This window comes from Rhinoderma darwinii, chromosome 6 (genome assembly GCF_050947455.1).
Source record: "Rhinoderma darwinii isolate aRhiDar2 chromosome 6, aRhiDar2.hap1, whole genome shotgun sequence".
NCBI lineage: Eukaryota > Metazoa > Chordata > Amphibia > Anura > Rhinodermatidae > Rhinoderma > Rhinoderma darwinii.
The window spans coordinates 54,693,834-54,719,516 of NC_134692.1; the positions used below are offsets into that span (position 1 = coordinate 54,693,834).

Here is a 25,683-nt window from a genome sequence, read left to right on the forward strand (position 1 = left end):
CTCTTCAGTTTTACTGATAATGTGAAAATATGTGCATGTAGACATAGGAATAAGTGGCATGTATGAACTCTGCACATCTTGTACTTTCAATTTTAGGAGGTGTTGCTTGTCTCAGGCTGATATCGGTTTGAATCCGTGAACCGTGGTCGCAGGACCCCTTTTCTCCTGATAGAATATGCCATAAATGCCTAATATGGGAATACCCCTTTAAGGCATCAGACATAGACTAAGAGGGTAGCTACCTACTAGTGGGGATGAACAGAAAATAATTTCTTTCCGGAGGACAGTTATTTTGCATCCCTATATGAACAAAAGGATTGCAAACCTGTTGAGTTTTTAACCAATTTCATTTTTAGCTTAAAAAAAGGTTTGTTTGTTACATCTCCTAATAGCTGATAGACCTGTAATCCTCTGAAATCTACTCCATTTCGGACCACCTCATAGAGGTCAGTAAATTACTTAACAATGGTAATGCTAATAATAATGCTCCCAGATGTATAGTCTTAAATGGAGTAACGGGGTCGGGGGACCCCTGTTCAGATTGGTGCGGGTCATAGAACTGGGATCGGCATCTATCAGATATTTATGGCATATCCTTTTGATGTGTCATTATAGACATTTATGGCATAACTCCTTCAATATGTTTCTATGTAAAATAAATTATACCTATTTTATATGGCTATGGACACCTTTGTCAAACCATCTGATATGCAGCTTACAACTTGGTCCTAGTTTCAGACTTGAGGAGGAGTGTGTTATGTACGCCTCCCTCCCCATGCAAAGTGTCTGTGGGTTCTCTCCTCTGTGTACACTGATAGCCTGTTTGTTCCCTCCTCTTCTTTCCACCCTATCTACACTCTGATACAGTTCAGCCCGTGTGATCTGCCCTTCCTGAACACTTGGCTGCTTTCCCCACTCCCCACTCTCTGATCTGCCAGGTACACCATCCTCTCTCTAAGGCCTTGTTCACACGGCATGTATTTGATGTGTTTTTGATGCGTTTTACGCACCAAAAAATGCGCCAAAAATGCATGCTTTAAGCTTCCCATTGACATCAGTGGGAAAACGCATTGTAGTGCATACAACGCTTTTTTACGCGTGTGTGTTTAAAAAATGCGTAGTGTACAAAAAAAGCAGCATCAGGTCAAAACGTGCCTAATTCCCATAGTCAATGGGTGTCCTAATTACGCGCCAAAAAAGTCTTAAATAGCGCTTTACAAGAATGCTAGCGTTTGACACATTTACACGTAGGTTTTTTTGAGCGCCGTGTGAACAAGGCCTTAGGCCCTATGCACATGACCGTATTTTCATCTATACGTAAATACGGATCAGTAGTCATCCGTAACTTATCCGTATATACGGAACGGAATATACGCAAATACGGTGCGTAATGCAGCCGTATTTGATCTGTATATACGGATACGTAAAAAAAGGAAGGATGCATATGATGTTACCAATATGTTGCATAGCAATGCTTCCGTAAATACGGACGGTTTACGGATTCACATCAGTATCTGTCCGTATTTACTGAAGCGCCCATAGGCTTCTATCGGAAAGTCCATGCCGTAATTACGGACAATAGGACATAGTTACATAGTTAGTACGGCTGAAAAATGACACATGGCCATCGAGTTCAACCAAGACATATTCTATAATTTTTTTAGCACGAACACCCATCCGTAAAAATACTGAAAGGTGTCCGTGGCCAATAGAAATTAATGGGTCCGTAATTACGGTTGAAAAATATGGTCGTGTGCATGGGGCCCTCACTTTACGCCCTAATGAGATGGTAGATCGAAACCACTCTGTTACCTAGAGCTGCCCCAGAGATGGCCCCTATATTAAATGAGTGCCATGTAATGTTTCAGATTAATGAGAAATCACATGCTGATACTCCCTGTGAGTGATGTGGAGGGATAAAAACATTGCGCTTTGAGTATTTGATGACTACTTTATATTGTTCCCATTATGCATACTTTCAGAAGTATCCAGTATATTGGCTTATCTATTGAGAGTCTCTAAAGACTGCGAAGTGGGTATGCAGAAATGATTTGGCTATTCACCTTGAGTAAACCAATAGCTTGTTTGGCCGACAGGTATCTCCCTTGACACCTCCTAAGGGTAGTCATACACATTTAATACACATGATGACAATGTGCATTTTTATTTCAATGGGGAGTGAGCAATAAGCTGATGGCAGACACCTCAAAGGATCGGACATGTTGAACTCCCTTCTCCCCCCCCCAAAATCTGAGGAGAGTTGGGTGGCCCCCAAACACAATATTGTTGGCCTATTCCACCAAAATCAGTGGGTTCGGAGGATCTGTGTAATGTTTATGGGAACCTTTAAACATGCATACTTGGATCTGCCAAATGTGCATTTTTATTGACATAGGGAGTGCTTATCCACTGGAGGATGAAAGACATGGGCATGTGAAATCTGTGTGTCCCTCAACAGCAAACATCAGGGGACACATTAAATTAGTGGCGGGATCAGCCAACAATAATACAGCTTTCCAGCTAAGGGTGTGTTCACATCAGTGTTCGTTTCCGCTGAGGGGTTCCGTCGGAGGTTTGCATCAGGTTAACCCCTCAGCGGAAAGGCAAACGGAAACTTCAGCTTCCATTTCCCTCACCATTGAACTCAACCATGTCACAACGGTGACAGACGTAAACCGTTAGCTAGGTTTCTGTCACCATTCAGTTCAATGGTGAGGGAAACGGAAGCTGAGGTTTCCGTTTGCTTTTCCGTTGAGGGGTTCTGTCGGGTTAACGGTGATGAGAACAGGCCCATAGAAATACAAATAGTTTACATTTTACTCCTAATCTGTACTCACGTGTGATCATCCCCACAACTGCCTGTCTTCTCCACATTATCCTGATCAGAGTTTTGTTTGGGAGCCTGTAAAAAATATTTACAACTTAAAGCAACTGACCAATCGCCCTAACTGAACAGTGGTTTGACACTATACACATAATTATAAATAAAATGTTGCCCCATAATAAAATAAACACCTAATAAAGCATTAGGTCTCCTTTCCTCCCTATCACTGTATACAGGAACAAGCGGGCACCTGCAGGTAAGTGATGTCTTCAGCCTATGCCCACCCGCTCCATAGAGGACACTGTGCTGACGTCTAGGATTAGGGAGAACTATGCAGCTTTTTGCAGGATCTACAAACTGACCCTTGGAATAGAGTGTAGTTTTAAAGAATGTAAGTTGAATACCAAAAGTTTCCGGTTCTTGAACAACTTCACATATTTGGTAAATTCACTAGGCCTAGTACCCCCAAGCCAGGGAAATGGGGCTGCCTAAGATACAGGTCCTTGGGTTAGTGGTCAGGCAGGACTGCTCTTGTAGGCATTTGGCCCCATCTATCGAAACTGTCTAGCAGAAAACTGCCCTTGTTGTCCATAGCAACTAATCACAGGGCAGTTCTAATTGGTTAGTAAGGGCAACAAGGACAGTTTTTCTATTAGACAGTTTGGATAAACGAGGCTCATTTTGTTGAACACTATGAACCCGTGACGGGCTGACCTTGTTTAATTTTCTGTCAAATTTGATACTTAACCGCTGGGAAATGATCTCATAGCCGCTCTGCTGCACCATTGGAACCTAGAAGAAGGTGATTAACCCTGGGGCCACCAGGGACATTGTCTGCAACACAAGATTCCATATGGTGGTTCCAGTGGCTTTCACTACTGACTGCATCCATAAATGTATGTGTTATGGATGGATATGCCTTTACTTAAAAAATTAGATATATACATACATACATATATATATATATATATATATATATATATAGAGATATATATATATAATTATTTTCAATGGTAGCTAAACTGTATAAATTCTAAGGCACATGGAAACTGAATCTTTACGATTCATTTTGGAAGCAATTTATGCATAATATATTATACAATTTCAATATATACTTCAATACATTCATATCTAGCGTGACGAAGCAATCATACAAACTAATAATACAGCGTAGGACAAAAAAAAAACTACAAACTTTTAGATATACTGGGGTATATGGAATTATCTCTTGAAATTCCGCCTGGATTTCAGACATTAGATATGCCGTCTTCTTCCAAAAGTGCAACAGTGTTGTCTGTAAAAACACAAAGCACAAAGCTATTTTTTTTTATACATTTATTTTTATTGGGTTCAAATAGTAATGCATACAGTTAGCAAGAAAATAGTTGCATTGGTATAGTAATTGACCCAATGTAAAGGGATAACATAAAATAAAAGTAACAGTAAAAAACAATAAGTTAGCAAACCGTGGAGACATAGTGAGATATATAAGACCAGCGATAGGGAAAAAGGTAATACCATTAGAATGTTCAATGATCTTCATACTAACAGTAGTTCGGAATATACACCTTATTGTATTTGGATTGCAACCAAATATCCCAATTTTGAAGGAATCTTGGAAATCTGCTTAGACTAAGGCCTGATTTACACGAGCGTGTGCGTTCTGCGCACGCAAAAAACGCTGCGTTTTGCGTGCGCAAAAGGCACTTAACAGCTCCATGTGTCATCAGCGTATGATGCGCGGCTGCGAGATTTTCTCGCAGCCGCCATCATTATGACACTCCGTTTGGATGTTTGTAAACAGAAAAGCATGTGGTGCTTTTCTGTTTACATTCCGAGCTTGACAGCTTTTGCGCGAATCACGCAGTTCGCACGGAAGTGCTTCCGTGCGGCATGCGTGGTTTTCACACACCCATTGACTTCAATGGGTGTGTGATGCGCGAACAGCGCACAAAGATAGGACATGTCGTGAGTTTTTTTCAGCGTACTCACGCTGAGCAAAACTCACGGACTGTCTGCATGCCCCCATAGACTAATATAGGTGCGTACGACACGCGTGAAAATCACGCGCGTCGCACGCACGTATATCACGCTCGTGTAAACCAGGCCTAAGAGCAATTGTTTTTTCAGACGTACAATTGTCACTAACCAAACTAATGATTTCTGCCAATGAAGGAATATCTGAGCTTTTCCAATATTTTGCTATTTTTAATCTGGTTGCTACCAGTACATGGAACACAAATAACTGATACTAAGTGCCCAACAACTTTTTTATATATATATATTTTAATGAGACAGGATCAAGGAAGGGGATATCAAGGTCAATGTTACTAGGCTGATGTTTTTGTTTGTTTATTCTTTAGAGTCGTCTCATAAAGACTTCATTTCAAAAAGAAGCAGGCGCGGCGATCCGGTTCCTCTCACCCCCAGTGATCATCTGTTATTGTAGGGGGAAGCCGCGGCCAGCTGCCACTGCAGGGGAAGTGTAGACCCCCCTCTATGATGCCCATATGCCCGAATAAGGCATATGGATGGGACAACCCGTTACATTTGTTTGTCCCTTTACTGATAATAGAGTGATGTACCTGATAGGACGCAAGTGAATGTGATAGCAAGTTGCATCGGCTAGCTCCAAGAAGGTCTACTTTCTGGCATACATCCATTTTTGACTTGTCGAATTGGCTCTTAGTACTTCTTACTTGAATTTGCACCTGGGGAAAGGTAATATAAATATGAATTCAGATATTCTTATGCTGAACACTGACATATGTTATGCCAATCCTATGAATTTCTGTGACATGTCATGACATATTTGATTTTTGTATGGACAGTACACCTCTGCTTCACTGTATAGTTAGCGACTGTCTCTCAGCTCAAAAGTCTCACAACCATAACCACCTTATGCACACAGTGATCGCAGTCAATGGTCAGATATTTCTCTTTTGACTGCCCAGGGTAGTCATCTAAGTTGCCATGTCCATGCAAGGTCTGGCTATTGCAGTGCGGACAGCAATATATATGTCAAATTTGAGATCAGTGATATCTATAATTTTTTTTAGAAATTTATTTTAAAAGGTTTTTCGGCTATGTCAAGATTTTAGAAATGAAAACATGGAAGCAAAAGGAAACGAATATATCTGAGCCAGGAATTAGGACTAATGGATCTTTAAATTCTAATCCACTATAAAGCAAAAATAAATATAGACTTAGTATTCATTTTCCAGCATCTCTTTACCGTGGTGCTTCTACCACAGTGCCACCTACAAGATTGTGAGAAGAATTCTGATCTAGGTCCTGGCTGAAATATTGATCCTCTACAAATGAATACTGGCCACAAATTAATATAGGACATTAAAATTAATTATTGCATTATAAATGATAGTTACATTACAGAACTCAGAAAAACAACCATTATATAGGTTTTCTGACCTTTCTGAATTTCTCCATCTGCTTATAGGTGTCAGGGTCTAACTCTTGGGAGACATCCTTCATCCATAGCAAGGCTCCTCTGTATTCAGTCCGAGCCTTTTCCATTTGATTGATGGTCAGTAATGTGTCTGAGACTGCTCGGTTAGTAAAGGTGGACATTTCTTGCTGCAGCCGTGAAAGTGGAGCACACAAGGCTAACCTGAAAATGTAAAAAAGGAATACTAAAGATGAGGACGTATTCTTGACAATTATGTTGATGACCGTCATTTGCAAAGTTTAACGTCTAAAGTATTCGGAAACAGTAAATAAAAGTATACGTATACCTCTGGCCAGCGGATGAGCACAAAGCATTGCCAGTGACTTTCATCATTTTCCCAGCTCGTGTGCTGTTTTCCTGAGCATGTATTTTCAAGTGCAAACCAAAGTCATTTTCTTCCAAGGACAGAGCTAGGAAAGGTAAGACGGAATTAAGGTGTGACTGCTGAGCTTTCAAATAACATGAAAGATAAATGGTTACATCCATGTCCCATGACCATAGAAAATTATAGAGACGCCATCTTTGATCATGATACACTTCCACCTGATATAATATATATATATATATATATATATATATATATATATATATATATATATATGTGTCTGTGTGTGTTTTATATACATACCATTGAGAGCTTGGTGATATGTTTCAATGACTTTAAGCAATTCTGATCCTGTTGTTTGAATTGAATGAATTATCTGGAGATTATAGAGAAAGTACACTTTTAATCTCATATTATATCACAAACACACAAAACGCCAATATAGAACATAGATTATATTTGATAGTAGTCATCAAGATACAGTACATCTGGAACATTAACCGGTTCAGGACCGGGCTATTTTGAGCCTTCAGGACCAGACACCATTAGCCATTTTTAGCACGTGTTAGTTAAACGGCTATAACTTTTTTATTTGTTGGGCTAGCGACTAGATACACATCTTTTTTGCTATTTTAGAATTTCTAGGCTTAAAGTTTGAAGAAAAAAATAAATATGTTTTTTTACTGTTCAGCTAATTTTTTCTGGTAATAATATAGATTTACCCTAAAACACACCTGTTATTTGTGATAGTCATTGTCTAACGTAAATTTTGATATATTACATGTCTACATTAGGCTAATTGGGTCAGAGCTAGGCTAGCGTTACAACAATGATTGGCGGGGGGGGACACACGTTTATTTTGGGCGGGTATTTTATGTGTATTTATTATTACGTTATTTTGCACTTTATTTTACTTTTATTATTATAGTCTGTCCCTCAAAGGTCAGAAAAAAACCTTTGGGGGACTTTTATTTTTATTCTTTTACACTTTATTTTTCCACTGTAACTGGGGCTGCACATGGGAGATCAGCCCTCTTATAGGGACTATAGTCACTAATAGGGCTGTGGTGGGTCTAGTTAGAAGGAGCAACAGCCTCTTACGAACGGCATCCCGGCCGTCATGTGACCAGTCACATGATCACCGGGACCAATAGAGGCAGGAGCGCTGCCACTGCCTCTATTCTATACACAGTGCTCATTGAGCAGCGAAAGATGCTTCTATCTTCTCCTCAGGGTCCTCGGCAGTCACGGACTTCCGGAGACCCGACATTCAGCTGTCCGATCGCTCGGGCAGCCAGTTATAGCGGCTCTGTCACCAGATTATAATTGTAATGTAGATAACAACAGTGTTTTTTATTTTGAAAAACGATCATTTTTGAGCTAATTAGTTTCCTAAGCCAAGTTTTTTAACTTTTGACCAAGTGGGCGTTGTAAAGAGAAGTGTATGACGCTGACCAATCAGCGTCATACACTTCTCTCCATTCATGTCCATTTGTACTCAGCACGGCGTGATGTCGCGAGATCACGCTGTGCTGTCACATACACCCACATTAACTTTACTGAAGTGTCATGAGAGTGAATAGACGTTGCCTCCAGCCAGGACACGATGTCTATTCACTCTCCCGACACTTCGGTAAAGTTTGTGTGGGACTTAAATCACAGCACAGTGCGATCTCGCGAGATCATGCTATGCTGTGTGATTAAGTCCCACAGAAACTTTACCGAAGTGTCGGGAGTGTGAATAGACATCGCGTCCTGGCTGGAGGCAATGTCTATTCACTTTCAAGACACTTCAGTAAAGTTAATGTTGGTGTATATGACAGCACAGCGTGATCTCGCGAGATCACGCTGTGCTGAGTACAAATGGACATGAAAGGAGAGAAGTGTATGACGCTGATTGGTCAGCGTCATACACTTCTCTTTACAACGCCCACTTGGTCATAAGTTAAAAAAATTGGCCATTAAGAAACTAATTAGCATAAATCTAAAATTGTTCATAACTTGCTAAAAAATTATCCTTTTTCAAAATAAAAAAACACTGTTGTTATCTACATTACAGAGCCGATCAGATTATGTAGGAGGCACTTATAATGTGGTGACAGAGCCTCTTTAAAATCTGCGCGGTAAATACACTATTGCGTGGGTTTTAAGGAACCCAATCGCCGGACGTTTATATATAGCCGGCGGTTGGGAACGGATTAAAGCAGTGTTTAGTGAGAAAATTATTTCAGCATTACAAACACATTTATATATTGTTACATAATTTTGTTTAAATAACTGAAAATATAAAAAGTATATACTGAGTAGAAAACTTTATTTTGCAAGTAGTTCCTTTGTAAATACTTTACTTACGTCTTCAATATTTATTTTAAGCTCTTAACGCATATTAATGTTGAAAACTGTGCATCCATCTAGTTTAACCTATTATCCTACAGCGTTGATCTAGAAATCCTTATGAAGTGGTTGCCAACTGCCTCATATTAAAAGAATAAAATAAAAGTAAATCCCTGGATCAACAACCACTCAGCAATATCCTACACATAAGGCTTCGTTCACCTCTTCGTCAGGACTCTGTTCACGGGTTCCGTCTGAGCTTTCCATCAGACGAACCCATAAACGGAATCCTGACTGAAACAAACGGAAACCACAGGTTTCCATTTGCATCACCATTGATTTTAATAGTGACGGATCAGATGCAAATGGTTTCCATTTGTCCCCATTGTTGAATGGTAATGGTAAGATCCGACCGAACCCATGAACGGAGTCCCAACGCAGATGTGAACGAAGCCTAACTTACATGTCTGCTTTTCTTCCTATACACCTTTATTTAAAGGAAAACTAAACCCAGAAATTAAAGGGTTATTCCCATCTTAAGTATTTATGGCATATGCACAGGATATCCCATAAATGCCTGAAAGGTGCAGGTCCCACCTCTGGGACCCTCACCTAAAGGGAGAATAGGGGTCCGTCTACCCACAGTCACTGAACTCCAGCTGCTTCAGTCTCCATAGAGTTCGAAGAAGTGGTGGCCGCACTTGCACAGAGCTTAAAGTCTTTGGTAGTTACTGAAAGAGCCAGTGTCATGTTAAAGATAAAACATGAGATAAACATGCCCACAGCGTTTGTCAGTCTGCAGGATTTTCTGCAAGTTCCTGAAGCAAAAATTTAGCACAACTCTTGCAGAGAACACAGGGGTTAATTCCCTTCAGATCTCATCCATATTCAGCTGGCAGTCCGTGGTGGTGTTCAGCTTAGTCAAGGGGCAGGGCTTAACATTATTAATCTCCTATTGCAGACAGGGAGGTGTTCTGCTGCAGCCAGTTGTCTTAGGCTCTGTTCACAATAGCGCAATGGCATCCGTTTATAAGGATACTGGTGAATTCCTACTAACTTTAATGGGATACATCAGGGTTCCGGTATGTTGGACGTCAAGAATAGCTCTGCAGACTTTGCGATACTCTGTCAAATAATACCAGAAAGGCTGATGTAAACTCTGATGAAGTCTCTGAGTGCAAACGTGAACAGAGTCTTACAGCCAGAGACACAAAATTGTGAAAAAGAGGAGAGGGAATTGCTAATCTGCTAGTACGCACATAGAATAATTCTTTATATATTTCTAAGCTTCAATTGCAATATGAGACAGAGTAGGATCAAAGAAAAGGATAAGTATACGGGAAGAATTGGGTGGAGTTATTTTTTTTTCTTTGTTTTTTGTTCCTGTAAAATAAAAGTTTTTGGGAAAGAAAATGTATGTTGGGTGCCGAGCCAAAAGCATATTTTGCACAGGCCAGCTCATCTTAGGCTTAGTGGGGTCTGTTAACACTGTGGTCCCACAAACAGACTCTGTAACTAATATTACATGAATATTTCTTTACCTCAAGTTTGGCATCCAGCTCAGCGTCTGATGCAACCACATGTTCATCCTCTTTTTTCCCGGTCACCTTGATTAACGCTTGCTTGGTTTCCCAAAACTTCTTCTGCATGCGGCTGACCATTGATCGGTCCTCTCCTGCCCATAGCTGCCCGCTGCTGTACATGGAATAGCTGCGAGGAATCAGAGAATGAATGATATCTTCCTCCCCAGGACATCTCTTTCTGCTTACACTAGACCACTGAACGCTGCATTCAGCTCTGTCTTTCTGATGTCACCAAGTAACCTTCATGAATTAATAAGAACCTCATCAAGTAGCAGATTGCGGTCAGAAGCAAATAAATAAAATATTTAAACAGTTTATGGTCGAAATGAAATTTGATCAGAAGCCACAATAAGTTTTCTTAAATGTGTATTATACCTACTACATAGAAACAAGGAATGATACTGGCTCAATTTATTTAGGAAAAAATAAACTCAAGCCTGTGAAATATATAATCACTGAAGAATTACCTGATAAGCTCAAGCGCACGTGCTTCTAAACAGTTCAAAGAAACGGACATATATCTCATAGTGGTTCTCGTTTTATGCTATAGACCAATGGTCCCCAACCTTTGTTACCTTGTGAGCCACATTTAGCACTAAGAGATGGTCGTGAGCCACATTCAACGCCGAGATTTCGTATAAGCCATATAACCGATATAAAACAGGAAGCAGCTGGAAACGGTCCATTTTACCTAAAATAACGCACTAGCCATTGACAGGCTAGTTGATAGCCACGCCAAGCAATGTGCCGCTGGGGTTGTTGGCCGCGTCACGACCGGGTCAGACCCGCTCTGTTTGGATTTACCCTTAATAAAATCTCATCCACATGCTGCTGAATATTTTCAGCATTGAAATGAGAGAATTCTGTGGAAAATCCCCAACAAATCTACGTGTGTGTGGGCACCCAGGAGGGTAAAATCCGCTGTGAACATTTGAAAATCTGCAACATGTACTGCAGCATGTGGATGAGATTTATCCAATTCTCCTCCACATGACCGGGACTGTAATCCACTGTGGATTGAACTCACGAAAAGTTTGCATTAAAAATTTGTGCCATTTCCATCCCGTGTGCAGCGGCCTGAGAAGAAGTAGTAATCCTGCTTCCTTATGTGGGTGCACTAAGGGGCCCCAGAAGTATGAAGGCCATTTAGGATTGCGGCCTCTACAACACCCATTAACTCTGCTCTAATACTTGTGTTAGTCCATACATTTTCTCTATATACTTGATATAAAATGTGCATACCGGCTTCACTGGACAACTTATACAATAGTCGGGCGAGTTGCCCACAGCAGTTTGCTTTATATCACTTTTTTCGCTGCTTGTTTTTGAAATAATATTGATGCTTGCACTATCATATTCTGCAAATATAAATAAAAAAATGGCTCCTATTAGATACAAGTTCAACCTATATCCTACAATACACGGATGGTATGCTAAATAATCCAGATATAGCGCATCCTATGGAGAAAATGTAATATCAGTGTGTCATGCACGTCTTGTACAAATGGCCGTGTTATACAAATCCATAATAAGACTGCTAACGGCAGGCACTATATTCCTGTATGCTACAAATTTTACACAGAGTGTTTTTCCTCACAGATTTATATGCAATTCGAGAGAAGAAAAATGGTGGCATGCGTTATTACAGAGGTTCTCTCTCTTAGAAGCATTGCTTCCATAGGCACCATACGATGGCACCCGGAGTGCTCACAGCTCCATAATACAGACCCATAGACTCTGTGTGCAGTCGGGCAGGGTCCTTTACACACTAGCGTAATATGGTTGTATTTTTGTGCCCCGTTTATGGGGGCAAGTTCCAGTCTAACCGTGGGTCTAATTGTGCCTGTATTATGCTTGCAATGTTGCAAATATAATGGCTTTGGCATATTTGTTTTGTGATAGTTCTGTCTAAGAGATGCGTCAAAAAAAGTATTACGTTTGATATGCCATAAAAGGGACCGGTCAGTAGGTTTGGAGCCACTAAACCGCATGTCGTTATGTAGCTCGGGTTTAGTGTTCCAAACCTGCCAACCTCGAAGCCGGACATTTAGGGAATAGTTACTGAAGTAAATTACAAGTTACCGAAAGAAGTCCGGGTAAGGAGTACAGCGGCATTGGGTGCAAACGTATTGTTCACATGAAGCCCGGGACAGTACTGTCCTCAACTTTATGTGGGCAATGCGCATGCAGGTGATGCCACCCCTGGTCTCATCTTGGTAAGTTCTCATTTACTTTACTATCTATTCCCGAAACGTCCATTTTTGACGCAGGTTTGAGACACTAAATTTCAGCTGCATAAAGGCATGTGCATGGTTTAGTGACCCAAACCTACTGACCAGTTCAGTTCCGATCTGTCTAATGGATGATTTTTAACTAATTCAGGACATCCACGATTTATTTACAGCGGGTGGTCCTGGTCCTTAAATCCCGTGCCATATAGGTGTATAGAACCGAGGCCGCTGTCTCTATTGGTCCCGGTGACCATGTGAGTGGTCACACGATCGCCGGGATGCTGGTAGTAAGAGGCTGCTGCATGGTTTAACTAGACCCAGAACAGCCCTAAGGGCCTGTTCACATCAGCGTTAGGTTCTGTCAGACTTTTCCGTTGCAGGAACCCTTCAACGGAAAGGCAAACGGAAGCCATAGCATCCGTTTGAATTACTTTAGTCGCTAATGGTTTACGTTTGTCTCTGTACCGTAAGGTTTCCGTTGTTTTGGCAGAATCAATAGAGCAGTCGATTACGGTATTGTTTTCAGACAAAAAAAACTGAAACCATTAGCAATGGAAACATTACCATTGAAATCAATGGTAATGCAAAAGGACGATATGGCTTCCATTTGCCTTTCTGTTGATGGGTTCCTCCGATGGAAAGGTCTGACGGAATCTAACGCTGATATAAACACGCCGGTACAGTAGAAAAGTATAGTGTAAAAATAAAATATGGAAATAATAAATTCCCCTAGTGGTCTTTTCTTAACTTTTAAAGGACAGACCATAAGAATAAAAAAAATACAAGAAAAGCAAAAATAAATTGAACAAAAATTATATTAAATCAAAATTTAAGGTAGACATTGACGATCACAAATAAAAATAATTGAAGGGTAATACTAGATCATTAGCAGAAAAAATTCGCTACAATGCAAAAAAAAGCATTTTTTTTTTTTACTATTTTTTTCAAACTATAAGCCTAAAAATTCTGAAAAAGCAAAAATTGGGTATAAAAACAATAAGAGAAACCTGCATTATTCCACGGGGGGGGACGACGGGGGGGGGGGACTGTGCCTGAACCGGTTAAAAATACGATATATTAGGATAAGATATAAATAGAATATTTTCTTTCAGATGCCAGGTGCAACTGCGAAGTGAACCTCATAGGGTGGGGGCACCTCCCAGTGAACCTCATAGGGTGGGGGCACCTCCCAGTGAACCTCATAGGGTGGGGGCACCTCCCAGTGAACCTCATAGGGTGGGGGCACCTCCCAGTGAACCTCATAGGGTGGGGGCACCTCCCAGTGAACCTCATAGGGTGGGGGCACCTCCCAGTGAACCTCATAGGGTGGGGGCACCTCCCAGTGAACCTCATAGGGTGGGGGCACCTCCCTAACCCAATAATATAAAGGAACGGACCACATATAAAATCGGCAGATAACCCTCCTGCTCCGCTACAGAAATGGTTAACCACTTCTTGACTGGAACGTAAACATTTATTTTTAGACAAAGAGATCCAATTTATCAGGGCAGCAAAGGGTCAATATCTGTTCATAGCAACCAACGATGCCGCTAGTTAAAGCATTTAGTGATTTCTCTCGTGCGCCACGTTTAATAAAAGACCCTGTGACCTAAAAGCGCCTGATGCGAATATCCAGAGATGCTGAAAAACACTGAACCATGAGGACAGGATTGTATTTACCATATCCCGGGGCCTTTACACCAGCAGTGCAGGGAATCAGTGGATTAGGTTTATATACACTTTGTTTGGGAAGAAGTGCAGATTAAGAGTTGATCGAGCGAGAGCCCTTGTAATTAAGGTGACTGTGCGCTGCGGGGGGCACCTTCCTCCATCACCAGCCTCGGCTCTCATCAGTTGCCATGACAACCACCCCGGGTACCGGCCTTTAAAATGGTTGGCAGCGCATTAACAGCGATGAAATGTTTACCGTAAATTAAGAGGGATCTTACCAGTGGTGTCTCCAGGCGAGAGTCTATGGACCTTCGATAAGACACACCTGTCCAAGAGCAAACAAACGGGGATGAAGGAGCGCACTGGAAACCCGAGTACGCATGCGCTATATTTCCCTGTCGGCCACCGTCCATTAACGGGAAGTGTCTGAAAGTGTAGTCCATAGCAACCAGGATATAGCGTTCATCGGCATTATAGTTCGCTGTTTCATTGTATGAGATATGGAGGGTAGTTTTCTATATTTAGACATTCGTTTGGAAGTAAATGTGTGTTATGGCATAGTTGCTTGCTTTTAAGGAGTGTAAGATGTTATTCACATTCTTCTATGCATAAGTTACGCGTGAGTGTGCCGGGGGAGTCCACCCTATGAACTGAGTAACTTGTATAAATATCTTTATAAAAGAATAAAACACACTCCTTCCCATAAGTTCTGCATTGCTGCTTTCTGCCAGGAAGGGACATAACACAGCATTGCAGCTCCCTCCCTCCTATAAGGTGTCCCCCCCCCGAGAAAGCAACAAAAAACAATAAACACAAAACAGTCCAATATGGCAACGTTTTTGGGATCAGCCACTCTTATTTAGCAGAAACATAGTTAGGGAGTCTGACTTATCGCGACACCTCACTGCGATGCCGGGCACTGCTCCTGGCATCACCACCACTTCGCAGCCGAGCCTGCGTGCCCCCAGCTCGCCCCCACAGGTAGCCATTTATCATCCTAAACAACCCGCAAGACTACTTAAAGGGGTATTCCCAGAATTGACAATAATCACCTATCCGCGTTAATAAAGCACTGGTCTTGCATGCACACTGCTGCTTCAATCAAAGCCTATGGGAATGATGGAAACAGCCAAGTACAGCGCTCGGCTGTTTCCGTCAGTCCCATAGACATTGAATGGAGCGGCGGGCGCATGCTCGACCACCGCTTCTTTCAAGCTCTCTCACTCTGGGGGGGGGGTGCAATGAGGAGGAACGGGGGCTCGGGACCCCTGTTTTCAAAATCGGTGGGGGTCAATGCGATCAGACAGCCATCACCTGGATAGCTGGATGGATATCTTGTCCAATCTAGTACAACCCCTTTAACTTTTAGTCACAGCAATTTAATCTCTGTGCGGCCCCTCTCCCAGCGCTGCTCATCTCAGGTAAATTCATCTCCTTCATGTCCTCACGTTCTGACAACCGATGACCTATCCTATACGGATGACCTATACAGTGGATCAGTTGTCAGAATGTGGAAAACCCCTTTAACCTACTCCCCATGTCTCTGCTCGAAAACCTACACTACAGCCCCCTGTCCCGGGGCCACCTTATGGTACTTCACTATGAGTACTTCTAGCTTGTCCCTCTTTCGTTCAGCAGGAGGGATCAGGACTGACCTCCTATGCCAGACAGCTAAACCTGGCTATGCTAGAGACTGGCCTGGCAAGAACTGGGCAATCTAGTAGACAAGTACGTTACGCTGCGAAGAACGGTTGGGAGGTATGCTAAGGTCCAAAATCCGTACAACAGAATTACTGTTGCAGATTTTGTGTTGCAGATTTTGGTGCTGAATCTCGCATAGCATTGAAGTCTATAATGAAATTCAGAATCCAAAATTCACATACAGAATACATTTTGCAACAGAAAAAAATTCTGTGTGAAAATTTATACCATGTATATGATGCAGATTTTTTTCCACCCATAGGAATACATGGTGTAAATTTCCACAGCAGATTTTTCTGCTACGAAAATTACGCCAAATGTGAATCCGCCCTTAAAGGGATTTTATGAGATTAGAAAAACAGCTTTCTTCCATAAACCGTACCACTCTTATTCATGGGTTGTCGTCTTATATTTCAGCTCAGTCCCATTAAGTTGAATCGGGATGGGCTGCAATACGAAACACAACCAATGGGTAGAAGTGGCGCTGTTTCTGGAAGAGAGCAGCCATATTTTTTAATCTGGTACAACCCCTTTTAGGGTATGTTCACACGCTGAGTCAAAATGTAAAATGGCTCCAAAAACGGCTCAAGAAGTGACCTGCACCTCTTTTTCACGGGCGTTTTTTTACGTGGCCAGTTTGATACATATCCCGCGTTGTGTGCATCCGAACCTTTATCCAAATCAATGTCCATATCCTAAGTGCCACTAGTCCAGTCAGTTAATATGTGGACATTGATGTGGATAGACATTTGAATCCACAGAATGGGTCATATTTATGAATAATGGTGCAAAATAAGACAGTGTAAAAATAGTTGTGATGTAAAAAAAAAAAAAAAAAGACAGAGAAAGGCACCAAATTCATAAACCCACTGCAAGAAAGTTTCCGCAGTCCGTGCATTGGATGGGAGCCCAGACCGCAAAAAAATAGGACAAGTCATTTTACGGGCCGCATTTGTGATCCGGGCTACTTAGTAGAGTCAATGCACATCTTGTATGTGCACGGTCCGTGATTGCGGATGGCCCGCGCCGTCCGTGCCCGTTTTCACAGGTCGTGTGTATGTGGCCTTAGGGCTTGTCCACACGTAACGGATTTGCTGAAGAAAAAAATTTGCTGCCGTTTTTTGTTCCTTTTTTTTTTAGAAGTGCTGTGTGATAGTGATATTTCTTCTTCCTGTAAGTAATTTTGCAGCAAATTATGCCGTGCTGTGGAATTGTTGTTTCTCATTCATTTCTATAGGGAAAAAAAATCTGGAAATCAGTCCACTTTCCGTAAAAATAATTTACACACTGCGGAAATAAAATGACACACCGCAGGTGAATTTCTGGATGGAATTTTTCCACAGCATGTGGATGACATTTGTTCAATCACACCCAGTTTGCTGCTTATGTATAAGGCAGGGTTCACACACCCTATTTACAGACGTAATTCGGGCGTTTTAGCCCCGAATTACGTCCGAAAATATGGCTCCAAAGCGTCTTTTTTTTTATGCGCCGCTGTCAAAAGACTGTGCGTAAAAAAGACGACCGCGTCAAAGAAGTGCCTGTCACTTCTTGAGACGTAATTGGAGCCGTTTTCCATTGACTCCATAGAAAAACAGCTCCAATTACGTCCGTAATGGACGCAGCGAAAAGCGCCTGCACTTGCCATTACGTCTGAAATTCCGGAGCGGTTTTCTCCTGAAAACAGCTCTGTAATTTCAGCCGTAACGGAGGCTGCCGTGTGAACATACGCTTAGGGTATGTGCACACACAAAATAAAAAAAAGTCTGAAAATATGGAGCTGAGTTTCAGATGTTTTTTATTCAAAGTCGCGTTTTTAACGCCCGTTTATGGAGCTATTTTTCTATAGAGTCTATGAAAGACGGCTCCAAAAACGGCTGAAATAGTGACATGCACTTCTTTTTCGCGGCCGTTTTGGAAAACGGCCACATCAATAACGCCCCGTCGGAACAGAACGCCGTTTTTCCCATTGAAATCAATGGGCAGATGTTTGTAGGCGTTCTGCTTCCGATTTTTCAGCCGTTTTTCGGGATGTTTACTTCCCGAAAAACGGCTGAAAAACACTACGTGTGCACATACCCTTACGCTGGGTATTTGTCATCTGCAATTCCGGATGGAAAATACGCAGAAATTCCGCTACGTGTGGACAAAACCTTAAAGCTATAACACAGCTCCTAGCAGGACGTTCCACTAAGAAGAGAAGCTCTACTCTGTGCTATTCTTAGCTCTAGTGCTGGAAAGAGGACAGAGGAGATGTCAAATCTCTGCTCCAATGCTCTCAATAATCAGGCAGAGCATTCCAATCATTAACCCAAGGTAGGCCCCCTCCCTTCGATACAGACACCATACCCCTCTCCCTTCAATACAGACACCATACCCCATAGTTGCCAACATTTGAAGGTTTTTTCCCATGGACACTTCGGGTGTGGCTTCTTTGGTAAATGTGATTTATGGGGGGTGTGACTTATCTGGTGGGAGTGGCCAATGGGGCGTGGCTTTCTTCCCAGAATTTCTGCATTCAAAAAAACAAACAAAAAATTCTGCACTAGTTTAGCTGACAACTACTATGGTGGCCGGCACCTCTCTATGGTCATCTGGTTGTTTACAGGCAGGTGATGTCTCACTTTATCACTAGGGCTAGGCAACATGTGCTAACCACTACTGGTAGCGTAAAAATACCCAGTGTAGATAGTGCCACACTCAGTGCCCCATGTACATAGTGCCACACACTGCCCCCTGTAGATATTGTCACACACTGCCCCCTGTAGCTAGTGCCATACACCCCCGTAGAAAGCACCACCCCCAGCCCTCCCTGTAGCTAATGCTATTGGGGCTCCCTCTATGAACAGAATCCCTGGCCAGAATGTTGCCGTTCTCTGGCCGGAGCCCCTGGTGTCACTGTCCTTGGACCATTTTTGGTAGGTACTAACCACTGCATACCAGGAACTCCCCACAAGGCCTGCTGTTTTGGAGATCCTCTGACTCAGTCGTCTTCTCATCACAATTTGGCCCTTGTCAAAATCGCTCAGATTCTTCCACTTCAACTTGGAAAACGGACTGTTCACTTGCTGCCTAATATATCCCACTCCCATTGCTTTGTAACCCCAGCCATACACCCAATACCGTGCACTCAGAAAAAGACGCGTAATGAAACGTATTCATATTTTATTGGGGATTTGTGTAGCAAACAATAAAAATAAATAGTAAAAAGTAAAAATAAAAAAACCTTATATTCTACCGTTTACTTGTTTTACTTTATTATACAACTTAAAAAAACTCAAAATATCCAAGGAAAAAAAAATAGTAAAAAATGACCAGGTCCTACCTTTGAAGCAGCTAAATACTATGATAGTTCAGGACCAGACCGCTAGGGGGAAAATGGTCTGGACACACGATGATGGGAAATAGACCGCTGCTGTAGAACTGGCGATTTACCATCATTGGTAAGGACCAGGCCCTTCTGGAGTGTAGGATTAGTCAAATCAGTGGCTAAAAACTATATATTCTGCACCTGACCACTAGGGGGCAAAAAATGTATTTCCCAGTGACGGGATAGACAGCTGCTGTAGAGTCGGCTCTTTCCCATCACTGATAAGGACCAGCTCACAACCATTCCGTCACACTTGCCGTACGAAATGCCGCAGCATATAGCGACGCGTAGGAAAAACCAGCCTGGTGCTGCCGGAGTACACTGCCTAGAGCGGACACTTCCCTGTGAGTTCTGCGCTGCAGATGAAGAGGATTAGCCAATGAAAACAGACAACGGCGAGTGGACCAATCACGTTTGTACATTCTACAGCTCACTGTCAGAGGGAGCAAGGAGCGGAAGTCACGTGTGATACCGGACGTAGTCCCGTGTCTATGTTCTCATGACAACGGGATAAATGCTCCTAAGCTTCTGTCTGCGGTACCTCCAGCTACAAGTGATCGGGTGTAGGGGAAACATCGCACTATGGACGGGACCCGGGTGAGCGATATATCTGGTCCATAGTCCTTGTACTTGATGCATGACCATAGGAGCCGATTCTGCTCCTCATATGTACTGTTGTAATGGATTGTAGCATGCTGCGTGCAACTGGTAGGAGATAACGGGGCGTTCACAGTGTATGACGACGATCCTGCCCGACTGTAAAACTTGACCCCCCCCCCCCCCCAAAAAAAATAAAAAATAAAAACAAAATACTTGTAAATATAAGGCCTATATTTTCCTCGTTCTGTCCGTCTGGAACAATCCCATTCCGTTATTTCCTATTTATATCTGTTTATGGGATAGTTGGGTGAGAACCAATATGGCTAATAAAAAGTTGCATTTGCATGAGACGGTGAATGATTATATTTATATATAGATGATTAGTTTTAATCTACAATAAACATTTTATCGTCTATTGTTTTGCGCTGGGCTGTTATTACGATAGCGTGAAAGTGTAGAAATAATAACTGCCCAGTGTAAAAAGCCTTAAAGGGGTTTTCCAGGTTCTGAGAACTGATGACCTATCTACCGGATAGGTCATCAGTACATGATCTGTGGGGGTCCGACACCTGGGCTCCGCACTGATCAGCTGCTTCGGTGCCTCCGTGCACCAGACGTACATGCCGGAAGCAGTTGGCTCCGGCGATGGAATAGCGGCTGAGCTGCAGTGTACTATGTAACTGCAATGTACGGAGCCAACTGTTTCCGGGCCCCGTCCATAGCATTATGAACCACAAGATCCGGTTCCCGCAGGCCAGTTCAGCGGCTTATCGGTGCGAGGTCCTGGTGTCGGACCCGCACCGATGACCTATCCGGTGGATAGGTCATCAGTTGTCAGAAGCTGGACAACCCCTTTAATCACAGCTACATTTTTTTAGTTTTTGCCTCTCTGCCTTTTTAGCAGCGATAACATTTTTATGTTTTCATTGACATGGCTATATGAGGACTTGTTTTATGTTGGATTTTTTTTTCCCTGCGCAGTTTGGGGTATAAATAAATTACTTATAATTTAAATGTCAGATAGAGGCGGGTCCCACCTCTTGGACTCGCACCTTTCTCTAGAATGGGGCCCCTTAAACCCAGTTCTACCTTCTCGGTTCCCGCTGCCTCCCCGGCCACTTCTTAATTTCAGACTATGTAATCAGAAAAACAGCGTAGCTCACTGAGCTACTGTTGCCGTAACTCCCATAGAAGTAAACGGCAGTTACGGAAGCAGCGTAGCACGCGAGCTATGCTGTTTCTGTAACTGCCATTCACTTCTGTGGGAATTTCGAAAACAGCATAGCTCAACAAGCTACGTTGTTTTTGTAATCTCCGACCATGCAATCAGGAAAGCGGCCGGCAGGCAGCGGGAACCGAGAAAGGTAGAACCGGGTTTAGGGGGCCTGATTCTAGAGATAGGTGCGGGTCCCAGGGGAGGGACCTTCATCTATCTGACATTTATGGCACATCCTGTGGATATGCTATAACTGTCCCTGATGGGCAAACCCCTTTAACGCAGTCCCTAGGTCAGTGGGACAGTCCTAATGCAGACCCACTGTGTCTGTCCTGTATTACCATCACCATGTAAAATCTTCATATATTGGGTTAAAATGTCCTAAGAGAGGCTTTCCCACCAATATATGTTATGGCATATCGCTAAAATCTGCAGTTATTTACTGCATATTTAGTGACTAGTTGGGGGTCCAACCGCAGTGACCCCCCCCCCCCCCAATACTTAGAATGAAAGGTCCAATGCTGGGAACACCGCCCTGCATAACTACTGTGTTACTCGTCTCATGCCACTGCAGCTTTCTTTATAAACTGTATGTACATTATCAGCAATGAGTGGGAGCAGTCCATGTAATAGCGGAGATCTCCCAGTCCCCTGGAAATCAAAGAAGGACCACAAATTATTTACAGAGTTGTAAAAGCAGCATTTAGGGCTGATTCAGACGAGCGTGATGTTTTTACGCACGCAAAACACGCAGCGTTTTGCCTGCGCAAAAGCCACTTACCAGCTCCGTGAGGCAGCATCATATGATGCGCGGCTGCGTGCTTTTCGCGCAGCCACCAACATTAGGACACGCCATGTGGATGTTTGTAAACAGAAAAGCACGTGGCTCTTTTCTGTTTACATTCATCCCTTTGACAGCTGTTGCGCAAACACGCAGTTCGCACGAAAGTGCTTCCGTGCGGCATTAGTGGTTTTCACGCACCCATTGACTTCAATGGGTGCGTGATGTGCAAACTACGCCGAGATATTGAACATGTCGCGCTTTTTACGCAGCGGACAAACGCTGCGCAAAAAGCACGGACTGTCTGTACTGCCCCATAGACTTCTATTGGTCCGTGCGAGCCGCGTGAAAACCACACGGCCTGCACGGACGCAATTCACGTTCGTGTGAATCCGCCCTTAGGGCTTATTCAGACGAACGTAAAATACGCGCGTGCAACGCGCGTGATTTTCACGTGCGTTGCCCGTAGCTATATTAGACAATGGGGCCGTGCAGACATGGCAGCGTTTTTTGCGCAGCGTTGCTCCGTTGCAAAAAACTCACGACATGTCCGTTGATTCAGCGTTTTCAACGCATCACGCACCCATTGAAGTCAATGGGTGCGTGAAAACCACGCATGTCGCACGGAAGCACTTCCGTGCGAACTGCGTGTTTGCGCAACAGCTGTCAAAAGGATGAATGTAAACAGAAAAGCACCACGTGCTTTTCTGTTTCCGAACATCCAAACGGAGTGTCTTTGCGATTAGCGAAACCCGACAACCGAAGCGAACTTCACCGGGTTCGGCCAAACTCGTTTTGGCCGAACTCGGCAAAAAAAATTCCGGTCCGCGACGTCGGGAGACATTCACTGTGCATGGTGCTGAAAGAGTTAAACTGTTTCAGCACCATGGACAGTGACTTGCGATCCCAAAATACACGAACCTGTAAAAAAAACCGAAGTTCTAACTTACCGATTACTCCTGTCTCCTTCCTGCAGTCCGACCTCCCGGGATGACACTTCAGTTCAAGTGACAGCTCCAGCCAATCACAGGCCAAGCACAGGCTGCAGCCAATCACAGGCTGCAGCGGTCACTTGGACTGCCGCGTCATCCAAGGAGGTGGGCTCGATGTCAAGAGAGGCGCGTCACCAAGGACGCGTCACCAAGGACGCGTCACCAAGGCAACGGCCGGGAAGTTCTCGGTAAGTAGGAACTTTATCTTTTTTTTTAACAGGTTTTTCGCTGTTGTGTTCGGCATTCACTGTCGAGGGTGCTGAAAGATTTAGCTCTTTCAGCACCTTGGACAGTGACGGGCGTTGACAAGCCTCATCTCTATGATGCCGGCTGCGCGAAAATCACGCAGCCGCGCATCAGACACGGATGACACACGCAGCTGTCAAATAGTGTTTGCGCGCGCAAAACGCTGCGTTGTTTGCGCGCGCAAAAACGCAACGCTCGTGTGAATCCGGCCTTAAGGTGTTGATGTTTTCTCGCTAACGTAATGGTTCGTATGAGAGGCCAAGTCAACCATGTGGACAGAAATTCACAAATACACCCAATGGTTAGAATAGCACCCAGCCCTTTTAGGGCTCCTTCACACACACAATTTTTCTGACAATTTGAACTGCGTTAAAATATGCTTCTAGTGTTTTTCAAATGTTACATGTGTTTTTCAAGGCGTTTTTAGTGGAATTTTTCATTTGATGTCAATTTGAACATGCTCTTTTTTTTCCTGGCGTCCTATAGAATAGCCTGTGGGAAAAACGCCTGAAAAAAACGCCATATGCAGAGCATGCTGCGTTTGGGAAAAAAAAATGCCACTAACCACAAAATTGCCTCAAAAACGCACAAACCAAAACAGTTGTGTAGTACATTTTATATTTTACTATAGACTTAATGTAACATCTGTCCGACCCTTAAAAAACACTGCTAAAAATGCCACGAAAACACAGCCTTAGGCCTTATTCACATGAACGTGTCCGTTTTGCACGCGTAAAAAAATGCAGCGTTTTTTCCTGCGTTGCAGTTCCGTGTGACATCCGTGTATGGTGCGTGTCTGCATTTTTTTACGCGCGTATGTCATCCGTATGTCACGCGTTTGTTTTTCTTTTTCTCATCATTTCTTTAGCAACTGTTGCGTGAAAAATGCACAGCACATGGGTGTGCGTCTGTGTGCTGTCCGTGATTTTCACGCACCCATTGACTTCAGTGGGTTTGTGATGCGCAAAAAACGCAAGTATAGGACATGCAGTGAGTTTCACACAGCGGACACACGCTGCGTGAAAAACACTGAATGTCTGAAAGGCCCCATTGAATTGCATAAATCCGTGTGGCGTGCGTTTTTTAACGCGTGTAACACACATGTGAAATACACTCATGTGAATAAGGCCTTAGACTGATTGCACGCGTTGCGTATTTTGCTGTGGAAAATAGGCAGGAAACTGCAAGAAATGTGCGTTGTTTTTATGTGTTTTTCGGTGCGGTTTCTACGTTTCGCTGCAGAAATGGTGGCGTTTTCATGCTGCGGGTTTTGCGGCGTATTTCCCCAGAACTAGGGAGATAGGAATCACGGGCTAAATTGACATGCCGCGGTTTCTAAAATACGCACCGCGGTTCAATTTACGTCTCGAAAAATACCGCAGCGTGGCCATGAGATTCCCTGGAATCTCACTGCCTATGCTGGTACTGTATTACGATGCTGTTTTGCCACATGCAAAACCGCACGTAATACGCTTAGTGTGCATTCAGCCCTAGAGCCCTTCTTTTATACAGCTAGAGGGCCCAGAAATTGTGGAAGCTACAAGATGTAAGATGTGGAGGCTACAAGATGTAAGATGTGGAGGCTACAAGATGTAAGATGTGGAGGCTACAAGATGTAAGATGTGGAGGCTACAAGATGTACGATGTGGAGGCTACAAGATGTACGATGTGGAGGCTACAAGATGTACGATGTGGAGGCTACAAGATGTACGATGTGGAGGCTACAAGATGTACGATGTGGAGGCTACAAGATGTACGATGTGGAGGCTACAAGATGTACGATGTGGAGGCTACAAGATGTACGATGTGGAGGCTACAAGATGTACGATGTGGAGGCTACAAGATGTACGATGTGGAGGCTACAAGATGTACGATGTGGAGGCTACAAGATGTACGATGTGGAGGCTACAAGATGTACGATGTGGAGGCTACAAGATGTAAGATGTGGAGGCTACAAGATGTAAGATGTGGAGGCTACAAGATGTAAGATGTGGAGGCTACAAGATGTAAGATGTGGAGGCTACAAGATGTAAGATGTGGAGGCTACAAGATGTACGATGTGGAGGCTACAAGATGTACGATGTGGAGGCTACAAGATGTACGATGTGGAGGCTACAAGATGTACGATGTGGAGGCTACAAGATGTACGATGTGGAGGCTACAAGATGTACGATGTGGAGGCTACAAGATGTACGATGTGGAGGCTACAAGATGTACGATGTGGAGGCTACAAGATGTACGATGTGGAGGCTACAAGATGTACGATGTGGAGGCTACAAGATGTAAGATGTGGAGGCTACAAGATGTACGATGTGGAGGCTACAAGATGTACGATGTGGAGGC

General features: G+C 43.2%; 2 protein-coding genes across 8 annotated transcripts in view; one reads left to right on the plus strand and one right to left on the minus strand.

Moving 5' to 3' along the window:
• Window positions 1-19,782, minus strand: part of ICA1L (islet cell autoantigen 1 like) — a 38,068-nt gene extending 18,286 nt beyond the window's left edge. For 2 of the 7 annotated variants that reach the window (XM_075829759.1, XM_075829752.1), the window contains exons 1-8: window positions 18,513-18,534; window positions 10,491-10,659; window positions 6,919-6,991; window positions 6,577-6,700; window positions 6,254-6,452; window positions 5,410-5,535; window positions 4,020-4,118; window positions 2,838-2,902 (exon numbers count right to left, since the gene is read on the minus strand). In XM_075829759.1, coding sequence (XP_075685874.1) covers window positions 2,838-2,902; window positions 4,020-4,118; window positions 5,410-5,535; window positions 6,254-6,452; window positions 6,577-6,700; window positions 6,919-6,991; window positions 10,491-10,659; window positions 18,513-18,529 — 872 coding nt within the window. In that variant the 5' untranslated portion in view covers window positions 18,530-18,534. Of the gene's footprint in view, window positions 1-2,837; window positions 2,903-4,019; window positions 4,119-5,409; window positions 5,536-6,253; window positions 6,453-6,576; window positions 6,701-6,918; window positions 6,992-10,490; window positions 10,660-11,774; window positions 11,891-14,443; window positions 14,606-14,712; window positions 14,836-18,512; window positions 18,535-19,460 lie in introns of those variants that run through there. The other 5 variants (XM_075829757.1, XM_075829758.1, XM_075829754.1 and 2 more) reach the window with 5 other exon arrangements.
• A 43-nt stretch (window positions 19,783-19,825) lies between these two features.
• Window positions 19,826-25,683, plus strand: part of TMEM237 (transmembrane protein 237) — a 31,311-nt gene continuing 25,453 nt past the window's right edge. The window contains exon 1 of the mRNA XM_075829760.1: window positions 19,826-20,102. Within this exon, the coding sequence (XP_075685875.1) occupies window positions 20,088-20,102 (15 nt within the window). The 5' untranslated portion in view covers window positions 19,826-20,087. The remainder of the gene's footprint in view (window positions 20,103-25,683) is intronic.